This window comes from Odocoileus virginianus, chromosome 23, assembly GCF_023699985.2.
Source record: "Odocoileus virginianus isolate 20LAN1187 ecotype Illinois chromosome 23, Ovbor_1.2, whole genome shotgun sequence".
NCBI classification, from domain to species: Eukaryota; Metazoa; Chordata; class Mammalia; order Artiodactyla; family Cervidae; genus Odocoileus; species Odocoileus virginianus.
In genome coordinates this window covers 53,520,314-53,541,596 of record NC_069696.1, presented here as the reverse complement: position 1 = coordinate 53,541,596, position 21,283 = coordinate 53,520,314, and the positions used below count along the sequence as shown (strand labels likewise).

At 41.2% G+C, this 21,283-nt stretch overlaps 1 protein-coding gene across 2 annotated transcripts in view; it reads left to right on the top strand.

Moving 5' to 3' along the window:
* The window catches only part of TESPA1 (thymocyte expressed, positive selection associated 1), a 32,902-nt gene extending 12,721 nt beyond the window's left edge, over positions 1 to 20,181 (top strand). The window contains exons 4-11 of one of the 2 annotated variants that reach the window (XM_020916351.2): positions 3,052 to 3,101; positions 3,693 to 3,746; positions 4,489 to 4,525; positions 4,802 to 4,900; positions 9,253 to 9,461; positions 11,213 to 12,018; positions 13,590 to 13,683; positions 19,618 to 20,181. In XM_020916351.2, coding sequence (XP_020772010.2) covers positions 3,052 to 3,101; positions 3,693 to 3,746; positions 4,489 to 4,525; positions 4,802 to 4,900; positions 9,253 to 9,461; positions 11,213 to 12,018; positions 13,590 to 13,683; positions 19,618 to 19,712 — 1,444 coding nt within the window. In that variant the 3' untranslated portion in view covers positions 19,713 to 20,181. Of the gene's footprint in view, positions 1 to 3,051; positions 3,102 to 3,692; positions 3,747 to 4,488; positions 4,526 to 4,801; positions 4,901 to 9,252; positions 9,462 to 11,212; positions 12,019 to 13,589; positions 13,688 to 19,617 lie in introns of both variants that reach the window. The other variant, XM_070454155.1, reaches the window with a different exon arrangement.
* Positions 20,182 to 21,283: the final 1,102 nt, after the last annotated feature.

Sequence of the window (21,283 nt, the reverse complement as noted above, 5' to 3'; positions counted from 1 at the left end):
GGTTTGTTGTTGTTGTTGTTGTTTATAAAACGTATTGTCTTTATTGATTGTCATAATCTGGTTCAAATTTTTTTTACTTCAAAAGTCAATTAAGGGTAATCAAAATACAGGGAATTAAAGGGATGATGTTAATGGGAATGCTTGCAGGTTTGGGTGTGTAAGAACTGCCCCAGGATTTAAAATGCTTCCCACAGTTCAATACTCCGTTGTACTCTTTGTTTATGAGTTTATGAGTTTAGGAAGAGCAGTAACTTGGCCCTTCTATGTCAGAATGAAACGATGCTAAGGGACCTTTCAATGCAAATATGGAGAGGAGCAAGCTCTGGATCTAGTCTCTAGTCATTGATTTTATGTCCTAAGCAATAACTCATGAAAGGCCTGGGACTTGGATGAGGGCTGTGAAATGTCAGACCATCATTCTCAGTGAGAAGACATCAACACATCCAGGCTTTTGTCCATATTTCTGTTGTGTGTCCCACATACACATAGAAAAGCAAGGGTCAGCCTGAGCTGGTCCTCGTATATAGACTATAGAAATGCCTGCTAGAGCACAACTAGAAAATAGAAACAAAGGATGCACACCCAGCAAATCTTGTATTACCAAATCTTGTTTTGGACAAATAAGGAATTTTATCAGTGGTATTTTAATGTAAATTTTATTAAAGTATAGTATACACATCAGTAGAATTTTTCTTTTTAATATAAATTGTTCAACTCAGTGAATGTAAATTACAGCTGTATCAGATGAATACATTCCCGCAACGAGTGCTGACCACGTGGTGCCTGTAGTTAACACTGCGGCATTGGGCACTTCAAAACTTGTTTAGAGGGTAGATCTCACGTTACGTGTTCTTATTTCAAAAAAAAAAGTCAAAGGGAAATGAAGATACCCTGGGAATTGTTGGATATGTCTGTTTCCTCGATTGGTGATGGATGGTATCACAAGTGTTTACATATGTCCAGGCTTATCAAGTTACACATGTTAAATATGTGCTGTTCCTTGTATATCAATTGTACCTCAAAAAAAAAAACCTGTTAAAATAAGAGCAATATAAATCACATTGAAGTATAAAATATTTACTGAAAAATAAGTGAGGATTAAGTATATGGTTCAGTGAATTTTCTCAAAGGGAATAGAGTGATGAAATCTGACAAATCTAACGTGAAACATTGCCCGCACTCCAGAAGCCCCTTATGTCCCCTCCCGTTCACTGCCCTACTTCCAAGGGTAAGCAGTACCCTGACTTGTAGCATCATAGATAAGTTTTGTACTTTTTAAACTTTATATACATGGAATCATACCATATGCACTTTTTTATACACGCTTCTTTTGTTCAGCCTTAAGTTTGTGATGTTCATCGACGCATTTTCATCCAGCAATAGGTCCTTCTTTTTCATTGTGTAGCCCTGGTTGTCTATCCATCGTGCAATTTATCTGCTTTACAATAACTAGAGATTTGGGAGTCTCCTGATTCTGGGTTATTATATATATTATTTCTTTTGGTGACTATATACAGGCATTTCCATTGATGGCATACCTAGAAATGCAACAGTAGTGTGTTTTATTGTAGTCATATTAGTAGTGGGCTTTAGTAGTTGCATTTCTGTGTACTGACACCACAAGTATTAAATGCAACAGCAGATCTTGTCATTCTAGTATTTGACTGCATTAGCTATCATAATGTCTTTTAATAGTAGTAGGAAATATTAATTTATACTAATATTTGTGATGTTCTATGTACTAACACATGTTTGTTGTATTATAACATATGCTTTTATGCAATTATATATTAGGAAGAAAAGTATATATTTGTAGTTCTAATTGTGTTTATTAGAATTACCCATTCTTAATTACCTTGAGTATAATTCTACATTTTATAACACACATTGATGTTTTTCTTATGAGGACAGGTAAAAATCCAGATTTTAGAAAATATTGTTGATTTTTTCACTATTTAAAGGAAAGTACCAGTAATATATAGTGATGTATTTTGAAAAATTAAGCTCAGTTTGTTCTACAGTGTCTGTAAGCCCATTTTCATTATGAAACATTTCATGAACTGATACTCTGATAGCCTGAGAGTTGCCTGGATCACTGAATAAAGGAGAAGACTTGTTTAAGAACAGCTCCGATGGCTGCTTTCCAGTCAGTTTCCCTGTTAACTCGCTTTAGCAACTCTTCTCTGTTCAAGTCTCCATTTGAGATTATATGCAAAGCATCATGTGCAACTTCCATTTTTAAAACTTTCAGGAAAGCCAACTATAAAACTCACAACACATTGGTGCTCAAAGGGAACTTAGACAATGATAATATCTAGGCATCTAAATCCCCTTACTTAATATATTTGAGAACATAGCAGCAGCAAGGTGCCAGGACTACAATCCAGATACTCTGTTCCCCATTCAAAACTTTTTTCATAGACAACTTCATTCACTTGTTTCCGACAGTGAATTTCTTCCTTGTTTAAGTTGTTTCTCACTACTGTGTATGCTGACTTCCATCTGTTCTTGTGGAGATAGTGAATGTTTGATAAAGCACATATTTCAAAATGTAGAAATATAATCTTCAACCAAAATGCCGTTCCTACTGCTTCCTGAAAGACATGATATTCACCAAGAATGGAGCTAAGAGGAAAGAAAGGAAGGGTGGGTAGATAAGATGACCTCCTAAAAGATTTTTTCTTAGTCTCAATATTTGCATTTGTAATGGCAAGTTTATGGTACCCAAACCCCTGCTTCTATAAATAGATTTCTCCAGTTTTGTGTCCATATTCTTTTCTTCCTATTTCCTAGCTTCTGAAGAATTATTGCTAAGCTGACTTGGGGCACTGTGGTAAGCATGATGGCAGCCCAATTTAAAATATGGGGCCCTCTGACTGCCTCTATGGATTTGTCAGTCAAATCATCACTCTCCATTTTCTTCAACATAAAAGCGATTTAAATACTACTGACTCTCATTAGAAAATTACACAAACTTGTGGGAGATAGTTGAAGAAAAGCCCCTTTGAAAATGTAGTGATTTAAACCTGTGAGTTTCTCTTTGGTTTTTAGATACTCTGAAGAAGGGTTTTTTGAGGAAGCAGGACAGTCGAACTACAATGGTAAGTAGAGGCTCTGTTCTTTCTTCTCCTGTTCATCCACCTTAAACGGTGACATCACTCTGTGTGTGTGTACATGCACACGCATATGAGTGCATGAGAATGCTATCTTTTCACTGCCTGCGGAACACCTATTAATGGTCATAAGGCAATCCAGGAGGCCCAGAAGATAGTGTTGGCTGAGAGCCCACAGGCCGACTAGTCCTCAAAGGTTATCTTCTGTTAGTGGTTGCTCAGCTAATAATCGCTGCTATGGACAAAGAGCTTTATAAAATGTGTGTGTCTGTGTATGTATGTTTATGAGTATGAGTGTATGCCCCCATGTGCTAATTCTTTGGCAAAGGACTGTGTATATGACTATGTGATTTGGGGACAGATTAATTATAGGTAATATTATAAAACAACAAAAATTTTTACTTGATTCTTTTTAATCAGAATTATGAATGTGATTTTAGTATATGTATGGCTGGGGTTGTTTTGCAGATGTGTGGATGTGTGATGTGACTGTGTGATTGTAGATGTGTATATAAGTGTGTGAGCATGTGTGTGAGTCCAAGCCTGATTTTCTACAGCCCTTGCCTCATTATTTGACAGGGTGCCCCAGCCATGGAACCAGCTTTGAAGATGACTTGAGCCTTGGAGCAGAGGGTAAGTGGCACAGCTCTCTGAGGTTGGGATTGAGGAAGCTGCTATCCACCGGATGAATGAAGATAGACTGGAAGGGGAGAACTGCAGAAAGAAGCAGCACATCCATGGCGTCTTCTCTGCAGGGAAAGAGCAATCCCATATTATCTAATGGAAAAGCATCACATGCCCAGAAATGTCTGCTCACCAGCCTATCAAGACATTTACTGGTTCATCATTGGAGCTTTCCTTTGGCCCCTGGGAAGATAATACATAAAATCACCATAAAGTTGGCTGCCCAGACATCTTTGAAATGGTTTTCTATATAGAAGCCCCAAGCAGCCTGAGTACTGGGTGTAAGAGAGAGATTACCTTGGAGGAAGATAAAGGCTGAAATGAAGGATGGAGATACAGCAACCCGCCTGTGTCTTCTGGGACCCTTAGAGACACATGTGGTGAAGCAGGAACGCTAGCCTGGTGGCCTGAATGACTGTCCTCCTCAGGACAGAGAAACTCTTGTCTGGACACCAGGCATGGTTCAGAAGCTCAAAGGCTCGGGGCCAGTTTTTCCTCTGCCATGTTTGTCCCCCTTCCAGGTCTATGTTTGATAATCTTCATATACTTTCCTAAAGAACAGGGTTCATAGGGTTTACGGGCCTGCAGTAGTAGCAGAGAGGAGCAGAAGGGGCTGAGGTTTAAGTTCAGAGGGGCAGCTCAGATGATTTTCATTTTCCCTTCTAACTGTGTCTTTCTATTACTTGTCCAGCCACACTTTTGGCCGCCAGCAGCAAACTCTACTCCAGGTAAGTGTTAGTTTCATCCAGGCTGAGTGATGTCTCTTTCAGGAGCTACTGAATTGGGGTGGGCATCAGAGTCCAAGAGATTAAAAACAAAGACCTGCAGTTTCATAATAGAGAGTGAAATTTCCAACCAGAAATGAGACCATAGATTCAGTTTTTATAGTAGATGGTTCAAACATACCCAGCAGGGAGTGACTGTGCCCGCAGGGCATGTCTGGAAGCCAGAGTGCAGACTGATTGCTCACAAGATTAGTGTGACTTCAGCATTGATTCCTGCAGGAGCTTCCTGGAGACATCCCGGCCCGGACAGCTACTAGATCTTGGCTGCAGTTTGGCTTCCAGCAGCATGACTGGTGGGACCAACAAGACTAGTTCAAGGTAGGTACCAAGTTTGGCAGGGTATAAGGTCAGGGAAGATGAAAGGCAGAAGAGACTGGAACTGAGAACCATTGCCAGTTTTTTTCTGGGATATATTACTAGCGCTTCTATGCAGTCACACACTTGACAAGGGTGACAGTGTATTTCAAGAATAGCAGGGATGCACAGATATCTACTACTCAGAGCTGGTTGCTGTGTGTAAAGTACAGGTGTCTCCTCCCCTGGACTTTGTACACCAGGAAATGTAATATTGGTCCCATCACATTTCCAGGACTTATAATAAGTTCTCAGCAAACAATCAGTTGGATATCAGTTTCAGCAAACTGCCAGAGATAGTGAAGGACAGGGAAACCTGGCATGCTGCAGTCCATGGGTCACAAAGATTTGGACATGACTTAATGACTGAACAACAACAGAACAATCAATAAATGTATCCATTAATTGATTGATTGAGGTGATAAAATATTGATTCATTCAAGCAATTTTGTATCTCCAAATGCAGAGCAGGCAATGACTGTATGCAACTTGAAAATTAAGCAGATAAAAAGTTTGCCTGCAGGAGCTCAACAGTTCTATAGGGTGAAAAAAAAATACACACCAATAACTCTAAAACAAGGTGGAAGATGATGAGAACTAGTGTGCTATTATAAAAATTGTTTGGAATTTGGAGTCAAAGTTTGAATATCAAACCTGGTTCTCAGACTTATTAGCTTATTTACTATTTTTAGTGATTTGTACTTACTGAGCCGTACACCCCAATTCAGTTAACACATAGAATCTCTGGGGGCGAGACTCAAATGTCTGCACTTAAAAGAAAACTTTTGTTGAAGTGCATTTGATTTACAACGCTTCAAATGTACAGCAAAGTGATTCAAATATATATATATATATTCTTATTCAGATTATTTTCTATTATAGGTTATTACAAAATATTGAGTATAGTTTCCCGTGTTGTATAGTAGGTCCTTATTGTTTACCCATTTTATATATGGTAGTGTATATGTGTTAATCCCAAACTCCTAATTTATCTCTCATCCCCTGCTATCCCCTTTGGGAACCATAAGCTTGCTTTCTGTGTCTGTGAGTCTATTTCTATTTTGTAAATAAGTTCATTTGTATCTTTTTTTATTCCATGTGTAAGTAATATCATATGATATTTATCTTTCTCTGACTTACTTCACTTAGTATAATAATTTCCAGATCTGTGTGGCTGCAAATGGTATTATTTCATTCTTTTTTATGTCTGATATATACCGCATCTTTTTTCCCTTGATTTTCCTGTTTTTAATTTATTCATTCTTAGTTAGAGAATAATTGCTTTACAATATTGTGTTGGTTTCTGCCACACATCAGCATGAATCGGCCATTGGTATATAACCCCTCCCTGTGGAACCTGCCTCCCACCTCCCATCCCATCCCACCCCTCTAAGATGTCACAGAGCACCAGGCTTGAGCGCCTTTTGGTTTATAGAGCAAATCGCCGGCTGTTTTACATGTGGTAATGCATGTATTTCCACGCCACTCTCTCAGCTCGTCCGGCCCTCTCCTTGTCCCTGTGTCCCCAGTCTGTTCCGTGTCTACGTCTCCACTGCTGTTCTGCCAGTAGGTTCCATATGTGTGTGTGTGTGTGTTAATATGATATTTGTTTTTCTCTTTCTGATTTACTTTACTCTGTATAGTAGGCTTCAGGTTCATCCACTTCATTAGAACTGACTCAAATGTATTCCTTTTTTATGGCTGAGTAATATTCCACTAATGATGACCATATTTTCATGGGGTCTATTGGCCATCTATATGTCTTTTTTGGGAAAATATCTATTCAGGTCTTCTGCCCATTTTCTAATTGGTTTATTTTTTTATATGAGTTATATGAGCTATGTACTCATTTTATATTAACTCATTATCAGTCATATCATTTGAAAATATTTTTTCCCGTCCAGTAGGTTGTCTTTTCATTTTGTAAATGGTTTCCTTTGTTGTGCAAAATGTTTTAAGTTTAGTCAGGTCCCATTTGTTCACTTTTGCTTTTGTTTCCTTTGCCTTATGAGACAGATCGAAAAAAGCTTTGCTATGATTTATGTTCAAGAGTGATGTGGCTGTATTTTCTTCTAGGAGTTTTATGGTTTCTATTCTTATGGAACTATCTTTATCCATTTGAGTTTATTTTTTTATGGGGTAGGAAAATGTTCTAATTTCATTCTTTTACATGCAGCTATCCAGTTTTCCCAGCACCATTTCTTGAACTGTCTTTTATTCCATTGTATATTCTTTCCCCCTATATCATAGATTACTAGACTATACATGCATGGGTGTATTTCTGGGCTCTGTTCTGTGCCGTTGATCCATGTGTCTCTTTTTGTGCCAGTAGCATACTGCTTTGATGACTGTAGCTTTATAAAAGAGCTGTATCTGAAATGAGCACAAGTCACATTTGAGCTCCTTTTGATTTAGAGCAAATTCTCATTGGCTATTTTATATATACTATCACCTTAGTGGAAAGTGCAGCTAGAGATGGGGGGTGAGGGTGTTGGTTAGAGCCAGAGTTAGATGTGAGCCAGGGCTTCTGGCTCGGTGACTGACAGTTCTCTATCCAGGGCAAGGCTGTGTCCTACGTTTTTGGGGCAGGATTCCCGAGGGTCAGGTCTGAGCTGGCTCCCTTCCCTTTTAGTGGGTGCACTCCCCCATCCCAGCATTGCTACCTTCGCCCCGGAGGGGAGCAGTGCTAGAGCCAGAAGGGCAGAGCAGGTACCTGGTGCAGGCTCGGGCCCACTCTGGAAAAGTTCTGGCACATTCAGTTAGAGTTTCAGCCCGTTCCTGATCTGCTTCCTCCCGGAGCGACAGTAACACCTGCCATCGCCCTTTTCAGATCTGTGCCGGGTCCAAGCCAGTTGCACACCCCACAGCTCCAGTTTTCACAGATGGGCCTCCACCCTAGCGGAGCGCCGCACTAGCGAGTGAGAAGAGCTGGCGTGATGCTCAGTGTAGATTGCAGGAAGCTGGCCAGAGTCCCAGACACTGAATCTGCTTCCTCATCCCTGTTTCAGGAGTAAGCAAGTGTGTGCATAATCTTTGCGAGCACGGTTCTTACCGCCCTCCTGTTAGTCCTACTGGTTTTCAAGCTAGCGAATGGGACGCCTCTGCCCAGCATCAGACTCGAGGGCTATGGTGCCCAATTTGTGGTTTGAACCATCCATTCCCCAGGGAGGCTTTCTGAGCCTCTGGGACCCTCCTCCTCCTCTGTGTCCCCTCCTAGGGATGCAGATCCTGATCCGATCGTTTCTCTTCTCTTCCTACCCACTTCCGTGTAGATCATTCTTGATAGCCTTAGTTGTCAAAGAGTCTTTCTGCCAGTCTCCATCCAGTCTGATTTCAGCAAGAACTGCTCCGCGTGTGGATGTATATTTTGGTGTGTTCACTGAGGGCAGTGAACTCAGCATCTTCCTTTTCTGCCACCTTGATATCCTGCCTCCTCAGGGATCTAGTCTTATGACCGCAATTCAGATAAGGAAACGGGATCATGGAGATGAAATTAGCAGTGAGGAGGAACGCACAAGAATAGAACCAGGGATTCCAATTATCCAGCTTTTACTTAAACAAGAGTGTTTACTTAAACAGTTTGGAGCACCTGGCATCCTTTCCGAAGAGATTAACAGTGATTAGTCGAAGCCTCAAATAATTGACAGTTCCCCTGCTCTCACTGATGTTTGGAATGCACTGTTAGCAAGCTTCTGTGTCAGCAGCCTGGTGCTGCAACGATTTGCACATAGAGGTATGTTGGAGACAGAAAGTGTTTGATCTACAGATGCAGGGCTTCTATCCTGAAATTGTGCTACAAACAGGCCTACCTAACACAGCTGTATTGATATAATTTTATCCTCAGGGTGAGAAGAAAATGAGTTCTGTGTTGCTTACACACTCATTGCCTGGTTGGTCCACCCACTACTGGTGCAAGCTGGTGCAAGTTACAAAGCACTTGGCAAAAGCCAGCTCTATCATATAGCAAATGGGAACTGGCTGGTTAATAACACAACCACAAAGCATTTTGCAACTACACTGATTTTGATTTTTCGGATCCCTCTCATAGCAAATTTTCATTCATCTGTCATCATTTTAATCAGTTGTTTGAAGTACTCTAATAGAATCATGTTCAATTTTTAAACCAAGGCCAGATTGTAATTCCCAGGTTCCAGACAGAGAATTTAGATTCAGAGAAGTGAAAGCTTTTCTGGGCTGCAGTGGTAGACAGAGAAATGGCCAGAAAGGTATCTCAGTGTCCTCACACTTTTATTAGATGGTCTGGATTACCCTGTTTCTCAAAGCTTCCTGTGTTTACCCGAACCCCCACTTTTCAGCATCTCAGAGATTCTGGACAAGGTGCAAGAAGATGCAGAAGATGTCCTTTTCAGCCTGGGCTTTGGTCAGGAGGACCACAAAGACACTTCTCGAATCCCTGCTCGATTTTTCACCACCCCCTCTCAAGCCAAAGGCATTGATTTCCAGCTCTTCCTGAAGTCCCAAGTGCGGAGGATTGAGATGGAGGACCCTTGCCTCATGCTGGCCAGTGAGTGTTAGCACAGACCCGTGCTCTACGCCTTTCTCAGCCTCCAGACAGTCATAACAGGGATCAGTGGCTCTAAATCCTACTTTCTCTTGGTTAGCTTCTCTTGACCCTTTGCCTGTTGTGTCTGTTTCTTCCTCTGTTGTCTTCAGTGAATGGAGAACTTTGAGTTCTGCTTCTCTCTCTTGAAGAGTTTTCAAGAGACCTGGTATCCCAGTGACTTTCTTTTAGATCTTCTCTCTTTTCACTGAATCAAATTGGACTGATGTCTTTAAATCTTGTCACCATTTTCTATTTCTCAGTTGGAATTAGTGAGTGTTCCCCATTTATAGCCATTACATTAATACAAGTTCCATTTAGGACAGCAGTTCTGTTAATTATGTTAAATTGTGCAGGAGTTTATAAAGCATTCATATTCATTGGCTTTTCTTCCAGAGAAGGAAGGGCTCAGGAATATTTAAGTAAGCACACCAATGATCCTTATGTGTAATCTTACCACATCTAGGGAAACAATGATTTAAGTTGTCCCAATTCCATACTGAAGAAGGATATGAGAGGGCCTCTCTACTTTGATGAGGGATGAAAGACTATTTTATTCTATATGTTAGAATATGTTTCAAATAATATTCTTTTACAGTCCACGCTACCCCCCATCATAGTGGTGTTCCTGATAGTGTTGTTTCAGATCCTTTGTATAGATTCAGCTTTAAAATTTGGTCAAATTATACTCCTGAGCTCCACTTGCTGACATAAGGATTTTCAGTGGAAGTATTTCACAAGCACTTTATATGATTCATACGCACCCTAAAGATTGAGGATGTTTTTGTTGAATGTATTTTATGTGCCAGGTAGAGATGTTAAATTCTGGAAGAATAGCAGCTAGGCAAGAGGAACATGATCTTGCCTTTAGGACTCTTACAGTTTAATGGGTAAATGGTTTATCACATGCTTTTCAAACATGGATGTGCATATGAATTATGAAAGGATATTGTTAAGATGCATGGGATACAGTCTGAGATTCTGTATTAACCTAAGTTCCCAAGTAATGCCAATGCTACTGAACTACTGACCACATGTTGAGAAGCAAAGTCTATTAGAAATAATATAGACCATCTAGATTTCTCTACCCTTGTCCATTGCCTAGTAATTGCTATCTCTCAAATTTGCTTCTATCAAAGAAGATTTCCATAACCCTAAAGTTTTCTTACTAAGAATACAATGTTAGTTTTGCCCTTTTTAGTCACATTTGCCATCTAAAGCAGGGGTCCCCAACCTCTGAGATCTAATGCCTGATTATCTAAGGTGGAGTTAACATAATAATAATAAAAACAAAGCATACTTTGTAATGCGCTTGAATCATGCTGAAGCCATCCCTCTAACCCAAGTCCATGGAAAAAATGGTCTTCCATGGAACTGGTCTCTGGTCCCAAAAAGGTTGGGAACTACCGAAGCAAACATAGTGATAGAGGTCATTGTATATTGACAGCAGAAAGGATATGCTAAATCAAGATATGGAAAAGTTTTTCATCCTGTATAGAATTAATTTCTAGACTACTGGGGATAAAGAGTCAAAAAATCAAGAAGATCAAGAAAGGAAATCCTAGGTCTAAGAAATCTAAATGGGAGAAATGTTGGTAGAGAAATTGGCCTCTTCTTTCTGAACTTTGAGTTTTAGGAAAGCTATTGAAGGGAAAAATTCAAGAAGTAATTTTCTGATGACTCCTAGACTCACCATCTTCACCCCTTGCACTCAGGCAGGTTTAAGCAAGTGCAAACACTGGCCGTCACCGCAGATGCCTTCTTCTGTCTCTACTCCTACGTGTCTAAGACACCTGTCCAAAAGTTCACACCATCCCACATGTTCTGGAATTGCAACCCAGCTGACATGCCATCCATCAAGATTCTGTCCCCAGAGCCTGAACCTCACTCACCCAGAGAGCGCCTCCGGAAAGCCATCTCCAAAATGTGCCTGTACACGTGCCCACGAGATAGACTGTCCCCACCCGACCACACTCCCAAAAGGAACAGTTTGGACCAGGTGGTGTGGGAGGTGATGGACAGAGTGAGAGGAGAGAAGCTGGTCCTCCAGCAAGACTCTGGGTTTGGACCAAGCCCACGGGGAGATCCCCTGCCCCCTACCAAGGGCACAAAACTGCCTACTTCTTACTGCCCATGTGTCCTCTGCCTTAAAGAAGAAACACAGCAGGGGATGTCCACATGGCAAGAACCTTCAGAAACTCTGGGTTCTGACCTCAGGATACCATGTTGCTCACATCCTCTGCCCAGAGCAGATCTGCAGTGGAGCACAGACCCTGTGCAGGAACAGAGAGAGCTGTGGGGGCTGCAGGCCAGCAGTAAGGAGGCCCCCTCGGTCCAGGAAGGTGCCTTCTGGACAAGAAAGAGCAGAGCACGAAAGAGTCTGTTTCAGAAGAATCCCACGGGCAAGAAGGTTAACTCACTGGACCTGTCCATCATCCAGCAGAAATGGAAACAGAGTCAAGAGGGAACAGAAATGCACCGATCCCTAACTGAGCAGTGGCAGGACACTTGGGACTTGGAGGTGAGCGGGTTGAAAGTAAGGGAGAGGTTGGCATTCCTGCTCTTGAATTCTGGATTCTTGCCCTTGGGTTAAAATATATCCTCCTTGTCAGATATACCAAGTCTTGAATTACATTCAGAAACCTTTGAAAGTGGGACCCCTGGTGGCTCAGATGGTTAACAGTCTGCCTACAATGCTGGAGTCCCAGGTTTGATCCCTGGGTCGGGAAGATCCCCTGGAAAAGGGAATGGCTACCCACTCCAGTATTCTTGCCTGGAGAATTCCATGGACAGAGGAGCCTGGAGGGCTATAGTCCATGAGGTTACAAAGAGTCGGATACAGCTGATCAACCAAAATTAATATAGAAGAAAGGGGAAAGAGAAATAGACCCAGTTTCTTAAGAGCACCCAGTTTTTGTCACGATTTTGCTAATTCCTCTTCCAGGCTGATCTTCACTAAAATTTCCCATCAAACACACCTACCCCTATCATTTGTGGGATACACACGAGTACAGATAGAGGTCAGTTACACACTCGACTAAACATGATTATATAAAATCTCTTCTACCTTGGCAAGTATATAACCACGAAGACCTAGAAATTCAGATTCAAATCTAGAATTCTCCCTCTTAGAACTTCACTGCTAGAATATGGCAGTGTGGGCAGAGCCATCCTAGCCCTTCCCTTCCCTATCTCCTTCTCTTCCCATACCCACGTCTGTCCTGCACCATAAGGGATTTTGCACACCATATGTGAACACCCCAGCTGGCATATTCAAATGCCACAAACCCCTGCATGTGTGCATGCATGCTAAGTCACTTCAGTCATGTCCGACTCTGCGACCCTATGGACTGTAGCCTACCCAGGCTCTTCTGTCCGTGGGATTCTCTAGGCAAGAATACTGGAGTGGATTGCCATGCCCTCCTCCAGGGGATTTTCCTGACCTGGGGCTTGAACCTGCATCTCTCACATCTGCTGCATTGGCAGCTGGGTTCTTTACCACTAGCACCACCTGGGAAGCCCCCACAACCCCCCCCCCACCAACCCATATAACCATCTACCAGTCATCGTTCAGGCCTAGGAGTGCATACCCTAGGAAAAAGGCCGGCCTTGAGAGAACAGACACCAGGCAAAACCAATGCATTTCCCTGAAATAGGCTTGGGGCCATTTGAGTTGCATTTGGGGAGGGGATTGTGGGCATCCAGAGCATGGTCTAGAAGGGCTAGTGCAAAATCAAAGTGGACACATTCTCTCGGTCCACTGACTCATCATCCCATGAGCTCTGTAAAACCCAGGATTGCTCTTGCCTGGGGCTATAGACAGTGCTACAACCAAGTGCCAGAGTCTTGAGGAAAATCTGTCAAACCCTTGACACAAAGAGAAGCCATGATGGTCCGCAGTCTTATTTGCATGTGTGCCAGCCCTCATTGAATGCAGAGATGGCCCTGCCTTCCTCACTGCCGGGCTCCTACCGCAAGAGACGAGGCCAGGTTACTCAAGTACACTCAGCCTCTTTCCCCTATGTCGCCTGCCATCCTGCACGTTTCCCCACCACTGGTGCTGACTGAGTTCTGGGGGGACCTTGGTTACAGGTGCAAAGCAACAGTGAGGAGGAGGACAGCCACTGGCCCAGCAGACCTGGACATCACCACCTCTACCAGACTTTTGCTGGCGAAGACTCCAGAAGTAAGTGAGTGGATCTCTCGTCTCTCTTTGTCTCTGTCTCTGTCTCTCTCTCTCTGTCTCTCTTGGTTCTCAAACTGGGCCGCACATTGCAAGCACATGTTGAGATTTTTACAAATACTCACAATGAAGTGTCCCACATCCTGCCTGCTAGTGGAGCCCAGGGACTGCTTTTTTTTTTTAAGCTCTTAGGTAGGGTGATTTTATTATGGCTGGATAAATACTTCTCTAAATCAGTGACTCTTAGACTTTAGCATCAAAATCCCCTGGAAGGCTTGAGGCACTACGGATGCCTGGGTCCTCACTGCCAGAGTTTCTGATTGAATAGGTCTGGACAGGGCCTGGGAATCTGCATCTCTAACATGTTCTCAAGTGATGTTGATGTCATTGTTTTGGTGATCACAGTCTGAAAACTGTTATTTGGGGAGAAAATTCTGTATTACCTTAATATTCAAAATATAGTCTGCAGAATAGCAGTATTAGCATCACTTGGGATATCATTAGAAATGTGAGATCCAAGCCCTTCCCCGTCCCATATCTGATGAATCAAATTTTGCTAAGATCCTTAGGTGATTTGCTTGTACATTGAAGTTTAAGAAGCATTGTAGTTTTGCAACAGGTGAAAACCAACTATGGAGATTTATACCCTCGCACCTGCTTTTAGCTGCTTTGTAATCAGCCTAAATCATAGGACTTAGGCAAAATTCTTTAATGCATCTTACAGCTGTGTTCATTTAAGCTCTGAGGTCTGTCCTGCAGCTTGGGTTTGATATACATAAGCTTTCCTTCCCTCCTCAAAGAAGGACCATGACTATTATGTAGGTAATTACTGCAGCTAAAATCTTTCCTCTAGATATGAATTTCAAGCATTAATTCTTTCAGAGGTATTTTTTATTCTTTTTAATTCTTGCTAAAGATTTATATTTAAACTAAGCAGAAATTAGTCTCCTGATGCTACAACTGCCTGTTCCCTAGGACCACAGAGAATAAGAATTCCCTGTGAGAAGAGAGAGAGTTCTTACAAGAGAGTAAGAACTGAAATCTTTCTTGAATTAAGTAAATGAATCATCTTGCTTAGGGTTCCCTCCATTTTGGATGTCTTATTATTATTTACTGCACTTCCTAGTCCGATATTAATGAAATTGTTGATTGTTAACCAGTTGTTAACCAAAATTTTAATTAACATGAAATTTCATTGTTACTGGTCCTGAATCACAAAGGTCTTTATGAGTCTAAATTCTTTAATTCTAAATTATCTGTGGTTTTAGTCACTTTATTTTCTCTCATGCCCATTACCTTCATCTCCAGGTATATAACTAGTAGGTATCAGTCACTCACAGAAGAGGTAAATATCAGAAGCAGCAATCTACTATGTGTAGTTGAAAAAATTTAGGATATGAAGTCAAATAACCTACCTCCTACTAGCTCAGTAATCTTGCAGAAATCAACTTTTGTTTGTTCCTATGAAACCTTACAAGGAGTATGTGAAAGAAATGTGAATTATTGGAATGACTGTTATGATGCTGCTGCTGTAGATGATGATGAGATTTTAGAAAAAGTAATTATGGGCATAAAATATTTAGATCAGTGATTCCCAATCATGCAAGCTTTTTAAAAATATATATTTTATTTCCTGGATTCCACCTAATAGAACTAAATATAAATCTCTTAGATTTGAACTTGGGCATTATTATTGTTCATTCTTCTTAAGTTTTCCTAATGATATCAATCATCTATTGCTGTATAATAAACCACCCAAAACATAGTGACTTAAAGAAAAACTTACTTATTATTCTATTTTGTGGGTTTGCTGGGGGGATTCTTCTGCTTGTCTTATCTGGTTTCATTTAGGCAATTGCTTTTGGCTAGTTGGCTGGGCTGGACCTGGTCAAAAGTGGGCTCACCCTAATGGTGCTGACCTTGGTACTGAATCTTGGTGCTCACTGTCAGCCAGGTACTCTCATGGGAGTTGAGTCATTCTTCAGTAATATTAATGAAGAATGTTCAGCAAAAACTGAAGTTGCAATGTCTCTTTTTAAGGATATGTTGTAAGTTGTACAATGCCTCTTCAACCACGTTATTGCTCAAATTAAATTGCAAAGCCAATCTAGATTCAAAAGGAAGGGAAACATGCTTTACTTTTTTAATAGGAGTGGCAAAGTCACACTGTGAAAAGGCATGTGGAATGGGAGGGTTGTTGTGGCCATGTTTATAAACCGTCTATCACACACAGTGATTCTGGCACCTGGTGAGGGTTAAGAACAACTAGTTTAATGAAAGGGCTTTATCCTCACATATTAAAGATGCCCCAAAGACGAGCTCTCATTCTAAAGCTCACTGAGACTCAACCACAGCATACAAAATTTGAAAAGAAAATTAACTGCCAAACTTGCCAAATTCAAATAGAAAACATGGAGTATATGCACCACAGCTAAGCTTCACTGCCAAAAATTTTAATTTACTCTAAAATACAAAGCTCTGATCAAGTGTTACTTGTCCAGCAGATGTCAGCCTCACACAAGAAAAAAATAATGCCAAGATGTCCAGCAAAGCAGGCTGTGCAGAGTCTATATGACTATAATTTTCTACACAATTCATGAAACACCCAGCACATCAGTTCCTCTCTCAAACATGTCCCATCTTTGCCTAGAAGTCAGGTATACAGAAAGATTGGAATTGCTCTGCCAGAGAGGAAGTTTCCGTGAGTTACACATTTCAAATGAGTAATAGATTCTATTTCCTGCTAGGGTGATAGAATTTCATTACAGGAGGAGTTATTGTGGTTAGAGATGCTGTATTTCACTTATTCTAAGATGTGCATTTTTCTGTATTTGTATATGTCTGAAATAGAATGCATCTAGCAATTGACATTGTCAGCCAATGTAATTGTAAGATATACAGTTCTGTCATACACACACACACACACACACACACACACTTGCCTCCTTGAAAACAATCATAAGCCTTACAAACAATAGTTTATCAGACTCAATGAAACACAGTAACTTTAGAAAGGAAATCAACCCTGAATATTCATTGGAAGAACTGATGCTGAAGCTGAAACTCCAATACTTTGGCCACCTGATGCAAAGAGCTGACTCATTAGAAAAGACCCTGATGCTGGGAAAGATTGAGGGCAGGAGGAGACGGGGATGACAGAGGATGAGATGGTTGGATGTCATCACTGACTCACTGGACATGAGTTTGAACAAGCTCCAGGAAATGGTGAAGGACAGGGAAGCCTGGCGTGCTGAAGTCCATAGGGCCACAAAACGTTGGACACGACTGAGCGACTGAACAACAACAAAAATAATGTTTCAAGAAGGGGGATGTAAGGGCTTCCCTGGTGGCTCAGAGGGTAAAGAAGGGGGATGTAGTGTTCAGTAACATATGTCGTAAAATATCCAGTAGGAAAGACAGTGCAATTAGACCACTAGATTTTCCACTAGAAAATGATTAGGAAACTTGATAAGAGTATTTTTATTTGTGTGACAGGGCTTTATAATATTAATGTGAAAAATGAATAGGAAATTATGCAAGCAAAGTAGGTAAGAGGGTCAAGAGTCTCTAAGGAGTGTTTTGTGTTTTTTTCCCTAGGATGATGAAGTTTTAAGCATGTATTTTTGCTGGAGGAAAAGAATCAATAGAGTGCAGGGGACCGTGGTTCAGAAGGGTAGGGAAATGACGATGTGAGGTCAGTGGAGAGTGGGAATGAGCTGAGATCCAAAGCACTTTTGGAGGGTTTAGCCAGGGACTAAGGTACAGATCTCTGAGATGAGAGGAAATGAAAAAGGACGGGTGTGACTAGTTACATTGGTCATCTGGAGAGGAGGTCAAAAAATGTGTGCTTACTCTTTTCTCCCTTTTTCCTGTCAGGTCATCATTAAAAGTGTGAGGCGGGAAATCTGAGGAGGATCATAAAGGTTTAAGATCACCACTATGGAGAAAGGACAAAAATAATAGAAACATATCTCAGTAGTCGAATTGGTGAATAATGTTAGGGCTCAACTCAAATTGCAGAACATGGATTGGCAATGGTTTTGTCATTTTCTCAGCAGTGCTCAGTAATCTATACAAAAGAATAAGACTAGAAGTACAGGTGAACTGTTTATAACTCTAAACATTGAGCTGAATAGAAAGTCTAAGTCACATGACTCTTTGATGTCACTGCTACTGCTGAAAATAACTTTAAAGATCACTTGTAGTAGCATGAAACATTTCCCCAGGTAGGGTATGGAAGTTTCTACCAACCCAGTACCTACAGTTGTCTCAAAGATGCATGATGTGACAAACAACCCAATCAAAAATGAGCAGAAGACCTAAATAGACATTTCTCCAAAGACATAAAAAGCTGCTCAACATTGCTAAGTTTTAGGGAAATGCAAATCAAAACCACAGTGAGATATAACCTCACATGGGTCAGAATGGCCACCATCAAAAAGTACAAATAAGTGCTGGAGAGGGTGTGGATAAGAGGGAACCCTCCTACACTGTTGATGGGAATGCAAATTGGTGCAGCTGCTATAGAAAACAATAACGAGGTTCCTTTAAAAACTAAAAATAGTGTTACCATATGATCAAGCAGTCCTACTTCTGGGCATATACCCAGAGAAAACTCTAATTCAAGACAATACATGCACCCCAATGGCACTATTTACAATAGCCAAAACACGCATACCTGCTAAGTTACTTCAGTTGTGTCTGACTCTCTGCGATACTCTGCACCGTAGCCAGGCTCCTCTGTCCATGGGATTCTCCAGGCAAGAATACTGGAGTGTGTTGCCATTTCCTTCTCCAGGGGATCTTCCTGACCTGGGGATTGAACCTGCATCTTTTATGTCTCCTGCATTGGCAGGCAGGTTCTTTACCACTAGCGCCACATGGGAAGCCGAAACATGAAAGCAGTCTAAATATCCATGGACAGATGAATAAATTAAAAAGATATGGTATATATACACAGTGAAATATTACTCAGCCACTAAAAAGAATGGAATAATGACATTTGTAGCAACATGGATGGATCTAGAAATTATCATACTAACTGAAATAAGTCAGAAAGACAAATATCATATGATATCACTTATTTGTGGAATCTTAAATGTGATACAAATAAACTTAATTACAAAACAGAAACAAACTCACAGACACAGAAAGTGATCTTATGGTTCCCGCAGGGAGCTGTGGAGGAGCAGGCAGGACTTTAGGAGTCTAGGGTTAACAGACACACACTGTGTGTGTGTGCTCAGGTGCTCAGTTTTGACTTTGCAGTCTCATGGACTGGAGCCCACCAAGTTCCTCTGTCTATGGAATTTTCCAGGCAAGAATACTGGAATAGGTTGTCATTTCCTACTTCAAGGGATCTTCCCGACCCAGGAACTGAACCAGTTCTTGCGTCTCCTGCACTGGCAGGCAAATTCTTTACCACTAGCACCACCTGGGAAGCCCAATACACACTATACTATATATAAAACAGATAAACAACAAGGTCTTGTTGTATAGTGCAGAGAAATATAAACAATATCTTGTAATAACCTATAATGTAAAAGAATAAAAAGAATTCATCTGTGTGGGCTTCCCTGGTGATTCAGTGGTAAAGAATTCTCCTGCAAGGCAGGAGGCCTGGGTTCAATCCCTGGGTTGGGAAGATCCCCTGGCGGAGGGCATGGCAACCCACTCCAGTATTCTTGCCTGGAGAATCCCCGTGAATAGATAGAGGAGCCTGGACGGCTACAGTCCATGGGGTTGCAAAGAGTCGTACACAACTAAGTGACTAAGCGCACTTATATAATTGCATTACTCTGGTGTACACCTGAGGCTAACACAACATTTGTAAATTAGCTATACTTCAGTTTTTTTAAAAAAGCTTGATGTGTTTCTTTTATTTTTATTTTATTTTATTTTATTTTTTGATGTGTTTCTTTTAAATTTCCATTGCAGGCTTTCACCACCACCACAACCACAGCACATGCTCTGACAGCAGCGACTTCACACAAGAGCCTAATTCCCACCTCTTCTCACAGGAGGCTCTATAGCCTCCAACATCCAGCTCCTGCTCCCTGGCCCTGCAAACTGCTGACCTCAATAAGAGAAAAGCAAGATGGTGCACCAGACAGAAGACCAGAGTGAGAGACTTGGAATCTCCATCCTGATGCTGTCATGAAGAGTATGCACAGAGATAGACCTTAAACAGTCACTTCATTTCTCTGCACTTTGGTTTTTCTATGTGGGTATTAGAATACATGATATATATGATATGGACAGTGGTAACCTAGACAAAGAATTTTCTCTCAAGCTTCGACACTGCCCAGGGCAGTTAGTAGATTGAAGGATAATCAAATTTGAGAAACAAGGGTGCTACTGGAATACTCTCAAGCTAAATGAGGAAAGACAATTCCCACTTTCAGGCTCTGAAACCTTGGTGCAATCTACAGTGGGATTCCCTCGGAGCCTCTTCTCATCCCTCTGTGCTCCCAATTAAATTCCAGGAAGTCTTCCACCGTACCAATTTCCTGTTTTTCTTTTTTTTTTATTTTTAGTTTTTTTTTTAATTGGAGGATAATTGCTTCACAGTGTTGTGGTGTTCTCTGCCACATATCAATGAAAATTAGTCACGGTTTTATATATATATATATCCCCTCCCTGTTTATCCTCCCCAACTCCGTTCCTCTCCTCTAGGTCGTCGCAGAGCAACAGGCTGGGCTCCCTATATTATACAGCAGCATCCTGCTAGTTATCTATTTTACACATGATAGTGTGTGTATGTATATACATATATATGTATATATGATACTTTCTCAATTTGTCCTACCCTGCCCTTCCCCCGCTGTGTCCACCAGTCCATTCTGCTCTGCATCTCCATTTGTTCTCTGTAAATATGTTCATCACTACTAGATTCTATATATACATGTTAATATACTATATTTGTTTTTATCTTTCTGATTTACTTCACTCTTTATAAGAGGCTCTAGGTTCATCCACCTCACTATAACTCACTCAAATTTGTTCCTTTTATGGCTGAGTAATACTCCATTGTATATATGTACCATTTATATCTTCTTTATCCATTCAGCTGTCAATGGGACTTCTAGGTTGCTTTCATGTCCTTGCTATTGTAAATAGTCTGCAGTGAACATTGGGGTACATGTATCTTTTTTAGTTGTGGTTTTCTCAGGTATATGCACAGTAGTGGGATTCCTGGGTCATATGGTTGTTTTATCCCTGTTTTGTTTTTCTTCTTGAGGCCCCGTCTGAGGAGATCCACTTGGAGCCTCTCTTCCACCCCCACTAAACCAGCTTCCTCCTGTATCCCAAATTTTGGATCTTCATAGGAAAAGAGATGAGTGGGATTCAGAATCCTTCCTCTTGGCCATTGCAAAAAATGTGCAGTATTTTTTTGCTGGCAGAAAACAATACATATAAAAATGTTTATTTTTTTAATTGGAGCATAGTTGCTTTACAATGTGTAGGTCTACTGCACAGTGGCTTGGCCAAATGTAGACACACGTGCCCTCCCTCTGAGCCTCCGCCCCCCAGCCCCAGCACTGGGTCCCTACAGCGCTCCCTGTGCTGCCCGGCTGGCTCCCACGAGCTGTCTGCTTTACAC